We start from the raw sequence: 10,000 nt of genomic DNA on the forward strand, positions 1-10,000 counted from the left end.
ATTCGAGTTGACAACCCAGTTGTTTTGGTGGTGAACAAGAAAAAACTTGGCACAAACAGACTTGCTCCCTCGACACTATCTGTGACAACAAAGAGCGAGTGAAATTGCAGATTTGGTTGGTGCAGGCTGGAGGATGCGTCTCAATTCGAACGGACTGGCATTTTGAGTAGGAGCACCGCGTTCTTGACTCACCGGAGTTTAGTTGAGGTCAAAGTACTTGAACCTCAGCTTAACAATAATTTGCGTATCATCATGGAATATTTATTCTGACCCTTTGTTAATGTAGTCTCATACAAAGCGTCCTACGGTTGTTCCGTATTAGCGCTAACTTTTGTTTCATATTTTCTACTTTTTAGTGAAAGTCTCTTTTACTTATTTTTGTTTTTCAAGATTGACTTCTTCTAATCAGCGTTGAACAGACTTTGGGAGTGGAGAAATAAATTATTTGGTTAAGTTTTAATCTGGGATTAGCGTTAATCGGCTATTGAACAACCGAGCCCTGGTAAATATAATTTTCTTACGTGTCTTTTGTGACAAGGCACGAACCGAGAAGTTTTCGAATTTTGGAAGCCTGATTTTTAATCCCAGAGAACCAAAATTGCTTGTCATTGCGCCAACTAGATCTGACTAAGCATATTTTATGCTTTCAACGAAAGATTTCTGGATACTTTTCTTGACAATTTTTGAAAGCACAGATAACAATTACTTCGAAAAATCGGCAAAGTAGAAATTTTAAAGCTGAAAATAGATCGAATACTGGTTTAATATTAGAAGAGACACCTTGATCTCGTACATTAAAATCCAGGACGACCCACCTCACCTGTCTCATTAACCACGAGTAGTTGGTTTTTCGCCAAATGTCGTCTTAGATTTCTTTTTTGACGAGGAAATGAGTTATTACAAGAAGACATAATGTCTTTTGGCAGCGTTAATTACGACGCGATGGATAAACTGCTTTTCACTCTCCTCATTGAATCGCTTTTTTTGGAACTTGTTGCCCGCCGCATCGGAAATTTTTCCATTTTGAGGACTCTCGAATGCAAGATTGTTAATTGCTTGAGCGAAAGTAGCCGAAATAGGGGAGTGGCAAACATATCTATTTTATTATTTTTACGAAAATGTTGTCGTGAACTCTAAGCATGTCACGCTCCCAACGCCATTTTAACTTACACATCGTAGTATTTTTGGTAACTTTAAGAACTATTCACTTTTTCTCGGGGTGGATCACTTGTTCCGCGGTTTCCCCGAACTGAAAGAACGTGATCTTACTAAAATTATCCTATGACGACTCAAAACTGAAAGGGGCAGCAGGAGTTCGGGAAAAAACCCCGGGAATTTACCATATGAGGAGGGGATTCCCGGAATTTGATTCGCTGTTTTGATTGGCTGAACTTGTCATGGCGTGTCCTACAGAAGACCAGTGATGGCTCCAGTGATGTATATCCGGTAAACTTCAGCCAATCAAACGGGAGATTTAGCGCGGGATTCCTAGAATTTGAGTTTCCACAGAAAAAAACAGCAACAATGGAGTTGACTTTTATGGGATGTGTTTACTAACCTTGTCTTTGAAAGTTCCGAGAATGAGACTGCTTTGGCTCATAATAAGCTAGCATTGCAAGCGCACGGGTTATTCTGAAAAGATTTCTTTCCAACGAAAGGTGAGTTTTTGTTTGATTTTTCAGCATTCGAACATTTACTAAGCGGGAGTAAGTTTATTTTCATTGGATCGCGTTTCCTTACATTTCATACTCACTTACACTTGGCTTCTCGAACTAAGATTTTCCATTTTCATGTTCACATTGCGTATCTCGCGTATCCCATGAAAGGGATGTGTTTGTGTTTGTACAAATTCAGTGATTTCACGTTAGCATTACTTGGTCTAAAAACGAACATCATTTAGAATTTTATAGTCGCTAAAAAATCACGCGCTCGTTGAACCCACCTTCAACCTTGATGTTTTTCAACACGCTTGATTAAGCGATCGTTATTATATTTTCTTTCAGATTTTGCAAATATGTCCCAAGGGAGCTTGTTAGACGTTCCGTTTCGTCCGATTACTCAGCCGGTAAGACATTAACATCCTAGTTTTAGTCGTGTAGTTGTTTGTATGGTGTTGATTTTGTTTTTTTTTCCCTCTACGCATAATATTCAGGACATGTATAGTTTCTATTATAGGTCCTTGCTTTTTATGTTAAAATTCAATTACTTTCAACAGTTTCTTTTGTAGAGAGTTTGACACCTATCAGATCCTTTTCTGTGATCCAACTTTTAATACTGTTTTTGAGTTTATCTAACAGATGAATGATTTCAAGTATTGGTTTATGGATTGAGGGTTGTTTTGTCTAAGCCGTCCTTAGTGTTTGTAGCATTGCATCTTACACGATAAATGTGAATTTCAGTTTTTCGATGGCTTTTAAAAATGTGTAACCATTAGAATAGCCTTAAATTTTAGGGTTTATGGAAATGTCATATCATGTACTAAATGCGAAGGGTAATTTTTAGATTCTTGGAATGCAGCTGTCAATAGCCATTCAAATTTATGAAGCGTCGCTAACTTGTTTTAGCATATTATCAGATATTATATGTTTGATCTTAAGGTCAGATTCACTTGTCGTTGAAAAAACACAATGATTCTGTTTCTTTCAAAAGCTTTCTCCTGCAAAATGAAATTTTTACGATGTTTGCTCCCTGTTTTACAAGCAGTGAACTTTGCCCTAATTCATTTCAATCCGACTTTCATCAATAATAACCCTATCAAATGGGCGAAGACACGCATGTTTAATATTAGTGCATGATTCCCTTAGAATTCAAGATCCTTAATAAACAGACATATTAGATGGGAAGAGTTTCAATTTATTTTTTAAACTGAGCAACAAGGCTAAGAAACAAGATCTGTGTGATGATTGTTATTATTCTGTGAGACTGCGTAGTTTAGCAGGAAATTAAATAATTAATGGCCTAGCAGTTACCTTTGCGAAATAAAGCAGAATTTCTAATCTTAACACTTTGCTAGATCATTTGTAGTGCCATTGGCTTTCCAGATCATTTGCACCTGTGATTCGAAAATTGCAAAACATTTGAAGTTCCTCTTTCTTAGCTCAAAATTCAAATTCATTTGCATGATGCTCCAAGTGATTAACTCCTCACATTTATGTCATTAGGCAATTCATTCCCAAATGCCCAACTATTTCCAATTTATTTGAGGCTCGTTGAAGCATTAGAAACGCTGGTACTCTTCTACAATAATAATTAATTGTCTGTTTACTGTTGCATGTAGCAGTGTTTGGTTTGTTCATTTGAAATGATTTGTCCGCACCATAACATTTTGTTGCAACAAACATTTCATTCACCAAGATATGATCCTGTATTTTTTTTTTTTGTAAACTTATTTCTTTACAATCTTCAGGCACCAAGTCAACTTTCTCTGCCGATGTTAAAAAAATGGTTGTCAGCGTACGGCTATCCATCAACCACTGCTGGTCCCATCATCGCAGCAACAATCACAATAGAAGGTATTCAGGACCTGCTACATGCAAATGGATACCCCATTGAAGGTATCACATAAATTATTTTCAAAGTTTTATGTAAATATGAGACCAATCCCCAGTCATACAATAATTATTTGATAAAATGTTGGTAAATTAGCCACCATAAGGAAGATTTGTGAAGTGACATTTGCGCAGGCGTCAGGGGCTACCATATTTAAATGCCGCCCTTGAATATGCACCGCACCCAATCAGGAGAATGTGGTGTTGATTCGAGAATTGTAAGAAAAAAAACAAGTACCCGTAGACACATTTAATTTTCTGAACGTTGATCACAAGCTAGGCAATAATTTACTGTTCTACCTCGGCAGAAAAGGGAGAGGTTGGAACTTTGAACATGCTTCTCTTTTAAATAATATTTACAAATGATCTACTGTAAGTGTCGTCAGTGATTTAAGAAATATAATTTTGAAATAAACGCCTCGGACATGGCTATTCTCATTCCGAATTAGGAATAACAGAATACACGGGGTTTCAAATCACAAAAAAAAAAGCCTATTCTGGAAACAGAAAACTATTAGCAAAGGTGACCTGGGAAATACAAATTTTGTATCTATGCATGCTTCAGTTGCGTTGGCATAACGACTGAAAAATGTTTCCTGAAAGTTTGGAACACGAAATGTTGGAATAATTTATGACCATAAGAACCAGTTTTTTGGCAGTTGCCTCGATTTCTCGATTTACTTCATTTGCTAAAAACTTTGAAGGGGACGATCTATGACAAAGAATTTTTGTACTTGTGAGTGCTTTGCGTAGTGCAGGACAGCGGCGTAAACATGCTTGGATACAAGGGTTTGTTGAGGAAACTGTTTCACTTTATTCCCCGAGTGACTTCAAAAGATGTTTCAGAATGAGCAGAGGAACATTTGAGGTGGTGCTGGAGGCATTTTTACAAGTTTCAAGCCTCCGGTGGGTGACTGGCTGGCTGTGTATCATTTCCAGCCAAAACTTTCCCAAAAGAATGCATATTAGGTCCCCAAAGAACACGAATAATGTCTATTCCATGTTTTCCTATTCCAGAAAAGTACCAAAAGAACGCAGTAGTGTTTAATCAAGTAAATACAGTAATGCTCAAAGCAAAGCCCACAAATCTTTCTTATGGTGGTTAAATTAATATTATTTATCTTAACCCATTCACCTTTCAAACGCCCTAGGGACCCCCCCCCCCCCCCTCCCCTGCCCCCTTGACGAGTAAAATCTATGAGCAATTTCTCTATAATTTCTTTCTTCTTCCAAAATGTGATCAACTTGTTTCAGAGGGAAAATGCCAAACTCTTTTAGGCCGTGGGTAGGAAACTCCTATTCTAACGGTAATAATGCTGCTCGACCGTCCATTAGAAACAGGAAGACTCAAAGAAAACCAACTCCATTGGCAATCCTTGGCTTGCACCTGACGTTATTTGGCAATGTTGGTGCACTGAACAACAGCGAAAAAGTCTTTTAGGAATTTGACTCTATTAAAACGCAAGCGACATTTTGCTTTTGTTTTGTACACTAGCATGGCCGTCTTATCACGCGAGTGCAAACCAAAAATTGACTGACCAAAACAAACTTTTCATCCTGTGAATGTGTGAATCAGTTTTGATTTTAAGTGGAGTACAAAATCTGACAATACATTCACCCTAACTCCATTTGACAGCTCCCTGCCATGCTGATCCTTATTTTGGCCCATTTGAAGACTCTCAGTTTGATGCAGTTGTCGATGTTGAGACGTCCCCTGATGACAGCATGGAGACAGGTAAAATATTTGTTCATAATTCTCAGATAATGTGCTCGCTGTAATTATTATAGGTAGATTTTGCCAACTGTTTGGTTCAGTACAACCCCCCAAATTTAGGAGTTTGTTCTTGTTGCTTGATTTAAAGGCCTATGGACAAATATTAAGGAGGCAGTGCAACAATAAATCTTTCCTGGTTTTTTATATGCCTTTGCTTCAGCAAATCTCTACTGATCAAACTTTTAGGATGGGACGGAATTAAACTAATTTGCTCTTGAAAGCAGTTAGTCAAGGTGTAACTTATCACATTAATGTATGTAACTTGTATCTTCTTGTGTAAGGACTGTGGTCAGGAATTTTGAAGTACTGAAAAGTTTCTTGGTCTGTGCAAGTTGGTTGAAGGCAATTACTAGATTCACCAAAGCAAATAATAGTAGTTTGCCCAAAGACTCAACTGCACCTAGTCCTATTTTTGAAGATTGCAATAATTATTCTTGATTTTGTAAAAGTATGCTGTATTTTTTGTTCATGTTTCAGATCTCAAGTTAACAGACCTTGACACATGCTCTGAGTATGGTTACTGTAGCTCTGACCTTCCAGATGATGAAATTAACTTTTTCCAACTTGAAGGTAAACATTCATTTTGATTCTAACTTACACCCTTTTTTCTGGTTCAATTTCATTGAAGTACATATGGTGGAAACCAGTTTAACATCACAATCATTTAAGGTCTTTTGTTCCTCAGCATCTTGAGGGTTGAACAGAATTCAAATATTGATTTTTTACATTCTTCTTGTTCTTCTTCTTCTTCTTCTTCTTGTTCTTCTTCTTGTTCTTCTTCTTGTTCTTGTTGTTGTTGTTGTTGTTGTTGTTGTTGTTCTTCTTCTTCTTCTTCTTCTTCTTCTTCTTCTTGTTCTTCTTCTTCTTCTTCTTCTTCTTCTTCTTCTTCTTCTTCTTCTTCAACGTTTTGTGGGGAAAGCATGTCCTTGGTTTTCACATGATGGCACAGGGACCATGCAGCTGTCGCTAATAAACAAAACACCAGCCATGTCAGTTTCCCAAACTAGTCCACCTCTGTCTGGGAATTGAACGGTATTCTTATTTAAAGAATGTCATTTGTCTTTGTTTGGAAGACATGGCTGTTTAAATGAAAACAAAGCGTTACTTCAGGCTATTGAGCTCCTCCCTTGCCAGACCATTACACTTTTTTAAACGCATCCATTGTGCCGTTAGATATCTTTGAAATGAACACTGTCATATTATTTTTCTCCTCAGATTTGGCGTTGAGTCCCGACTCTCCGTTCCTTTCAGATTCTGCTGACTTGGATTTTGGTTTTGATTCTGGAATTGAAGCTGAAATGGATGAACCGCGTGGTAAGGAAGATCAGCTCCTTGCTTTTTCCATATCTAAGGGTGTAAGGGTGTAAAGGGGACTCCAAAACTGTCTCCCATAGACGAGTAAAATCGTCTGGCATTAAACAGAGTAAAATTTATTGAGTCCCACTCCAAGGAGTCAAATTATGGCTTAATGTGTTTTAACTGCTTTCAATAATAATGGTTCCTTGTACTGTTCTTTTTTTGAAGATGGGTCTGAAAATGGGAGTGAAAAGAAGGAGAAAAGCGAGAGTTCTGATCCAAAAAAAGACACGACGGAAGACTCTGTCAAGGAAGGGGGAGTTAGTCAGGAACAGAATACATCAAAACCTCAAAGAAGTTAGTGAATAAAATGTATAAAATATAGAATGGTTTTCAATTGAGTGTCAAAAGTAATCAGCGAATTGCTTTAGTTTTGCATTACCTCACTCAGTGATTGGTTCAAAGTTCTCACGCCACTTTTTCAACCAATCAGAACTGAAACCAAAACCAATGGTGCACAAAAATTTTCCCGTGCTTTGTGTCAGCCACGTGTAAATACTTAGAGTTTTGATTGGTTTTTTTGATTGGCCAAAGTGATTAGTTTGGCTTTGGTTTTACAACATTCGATTGAAACTCGCCCTATTTAAAGTGTGGATTATAGACAAAACATTGAAGTGATCCTCACATTAATCTGGACAACGCAAACAATAATAATAATAATTACTATAATTATTATTATTATTGTTATTATTGTCTCTTAGGCAGTTTCAACAGGATTCAAACCCATGGACCCTGAAATAAGTGTTGCAATACATATTTTACAATGACTGCAAAATTCTCGCGCGCTCATTGGCTAATTTTTGTTGTCAATAAGTGGACAGACGCATCAATTTATAATTTATGCAATAATGACGCGATGTTGCTCTCGTCAGATTGAAGTTTCTCGCTTTTTTGTCTCGCATTCTTCTCGTGTTTTGTCATTGTACAAAAAAAATGGATGTCAGCTTTAAATGTGTCTGTCCTGTTATTGACAATGAATTTCGTCATAACATTGTCAAAGTAGTTTGCAGATCCATTCGGCTATCGCCTCGTGGATCCACAGCTACTTTGACAATGTTATGACGAAATTCATGATCAATAACAGGACAGACGCATGAAAAACTGACATCAATTTGTTAATTCAAAAATGGTACGTAAAAATTGGACGCTTCTTGGCTCTAGGACAGAATCTGAATACAGTCATAATGCAAATTATAATTTATGTTTAGATCTTGTCACATGTCTTGCTCTTGTGGACTAATTATATGAACTTCTTTTGTGGCTAGAAAACAGAGATCCTGAGGACAAGGATAGTAGATTGATGGAAGAGAAAAAGGAACATGAACAGGAGCTAGACAGTGATGACGAAGATGATGATGATGGTGATGATGATGATGATGATGATGAAAATCTTGACGGCACCAAGGACAATGACGATAGTAAGAATCAGAGTTATTATTATATCATCTGCATGTTTCTTATGTTAAGAAAATCAAGCAGAAAAAATGTTTACCAGTTAAGATATTGAATGTAGACACTGTGACAAAAGCCATGTGTTATAGACCTGTTTAGTATTTTTGTGAATGACCTTGAACAATAATAGACCATTTTACAGTTCTGTGCTCAGTTACCAGGCCTTAGAATAAAAGCGTGGCTGGAATTGGCCTTGCTTTGATACAAACCTCACTGCTTTTCTTATGTAAACAGAAACTCGTTAACATTACAACAACACGAAAAAAGGCCTTGTAACAGCACAGAACTATAAAATGGTGTTTTTTAATGGATGCTTATGTGGGGAAGTAATTTGCATCTGTAAAATTCCTTGCCCTATATAAACTCCATTCCATCCTTGTTCCATCCTTTTTCACAAGTTCAAAGAGATGTTGGTTTTTGAGGGGAGGGAAAAACCTGAGAATCTAGAGAAAAGCCTCTCGGAGCAGTGTAAAAATCAACAACAAACTTAACCCATATATGGCCACAAGTCCGGAATCATATCCGGGCCACATTGGTGGGAGGCAAGTGCTATCACCACTATGCTATCTGTGCTCCCCTATTTGATACCAATGTCCAAGAATGTTTAACTCAAACTGTCGTCAGTTTTTAAAATAATTTCTAAATTCCTCGCACTTTTTATAAAAGTAATAATAACTGAATAAATGGCTTTAAAATGCTATTCATTATTTTGATCTTCTTGGTAGTATTGTACAAGTATTCTGCAATAAAGTATTGGGCTATGTAATTAGCTTGCACATGATGTAATAATTTAGTTTTTTTCTGTTATATCATTAATTTTCAGATCTTCCACACTTCCAGTGTCATTACCTGTGGGAGTTTCTTCATCATATTTTGCTGGATAAAGACAACAAGTACATTGAATGGAAGAATAAGACCAAAGGAGTGTTTAGACTCGTTGATCACAATGGCTTGGCACGTCTTTGGGGGAGACAGAAAAACAGAAAGAACATGACGTACGAGAAATTAAGCCGTGCTCTCAGATACTACTATAGTAAAAACATTCTTCAAAAAGTGCCAGGCCATAGACTGACGTACAAGTTCGTTCACAATCTGGAAGGAAAGAAGTACCCATTGTAGATTTCAAAAAGTTATTTGAATCGAGACAGAGAACATTGTGTCCTATTTTAAAAAGGAACAGGCCAGGGGATGACTCATACGTTTAGGCTCTTTTTTGAGAAAAGGAGTCATCTTTTGTAAGTCTAAACAATGTCAAATGAATCGCAGTATAGTACACACTATATCCTATTTTAAACAAAAAGTAACCAAGGGCTGATGAACAAATTGGTAAAACATCTTCACTTCATGAAAGCAGTGCCTACAAAACGAATGATGTCAGTTGGGTCTGGCTAATGAATTTTGCGTTGTCTTTTCAACACACCTGTGTATTTTGTCAATATTAAGAGCTTGGGATATTTACCAGAAAATTGAGCAAAGGTTTTTTGAGTCTTTTTCTGTGAGAATTCCTGGTCAGCTTTACATTGGCATTCAGAGGCCAACACAGAGAGATATACTGGGGTAGATGTTTCCTTTAAGATGCCGTTCACATGAGTGATTTCATCCCGTGACGAGTTTCATTCCGGGATGGATTTTGTCTCGGTTTCTGGCAGAAGTGAATATTCAAATGTTCCTTATGGCCAGAACATGATACAAAATTCATCCCAAGGTATTTTAAAAGACTCTCCGATTACTGATGGAGTCTAAAGTCACTGTCAGCTACTGACTGTGAATGCGTAGGCATCTGTGCTATTTTATCTCATTGTGATCCCGCTTCCACTCAGCATAGAAACTCATTCCCGGGTGGAACTCATCTCGAGGTGAAACCCCTCTT

The 10,000-nt window shown here is 37.2% G+C and overlaps 2 protein-coding genes across 2 annotated transcripts in view; both read left to right on the forward strand.

Moving 5' to 3' along the window:
* The window catches only part of LOC138060357 (tetratricopeptide repeat protein 5-like), an 11,723-nt gene extending 11,266 nt beyond the window's left edge, over positions 1-457 (forward strand). Inside the window, exon 11 of the mRNA XM_068906114.1 lies at positions 1-457. This exon is cut by the window's left edge and continues 18 nt beyond it. Within this exon, the coding sequence (XP_068762215.1) occupies positions 1-102 (102 nt within the window). The 3' untranslated portion in view covers positions 103-457.
* Positions 458-1,476: 1,019 nt separating this feature from the next.
* The window catches only part of LOC138060358 (ETS-related transcription factor Elf-4-like), an 8,905-nt gene continuing 381 nt past the window's right edge, over positions 1,477-10,000 (forward strand). The window contains exons 1-9 of the mRNA XM_068906115.1: positions 1,477-1,658; positions 2,004-2,065; positions 3,407-3,554; positions 5,185-5,283; positions 5,800-5,892; positions 6,538-6,636; positions 6,847-6,975; positions 7,944-8,096; positions 8,954-10,000. The exon at positions 8,954-10,000 is cut by the window's right edge and continues 381 nt beyond it. Of these exons, the coding sequence (XP_068762216.1) occupies positions 2,015-2,065; positions 3,407-3,554; positions 5,185-5,283; positions 5,800-5,892; positions 6,538-6,636; positions 6,847-6,975; positions 7,944-8,096; positions 8,954-9,249 (1,068 nt within the window). The 5' untranslated portion in view covers positions 1,477-1,658; positions 2,004-2,014 and the 3' untranslated portion in view covers positions 9,250-10,000. The remainder of the gene's footprint in view (positions 1,659-2,003; positions 2,066-3,406; positions 3,555-5,184; positions 5,284-5,799; positions 5,893-6,537; positions 6,637-6,846; positions 6,976-7,943; positions 8,097-8,953) is intronic.

The sequence above is a fragment of the Montipora capricornis genome, chromosome 8 (assembly GCF_036669925.1).
Source record: "Montipora capricornis isolate CH-2021 chromosome 8, ASM3666992v2, whole genome shotgun sequence".
Lineage (NCBI taxonomy): Eukaryota > Metazoa > Cnidaria > Anthozoa > Scleractinia > Acroporidae > Montipora > Montipora capricornis.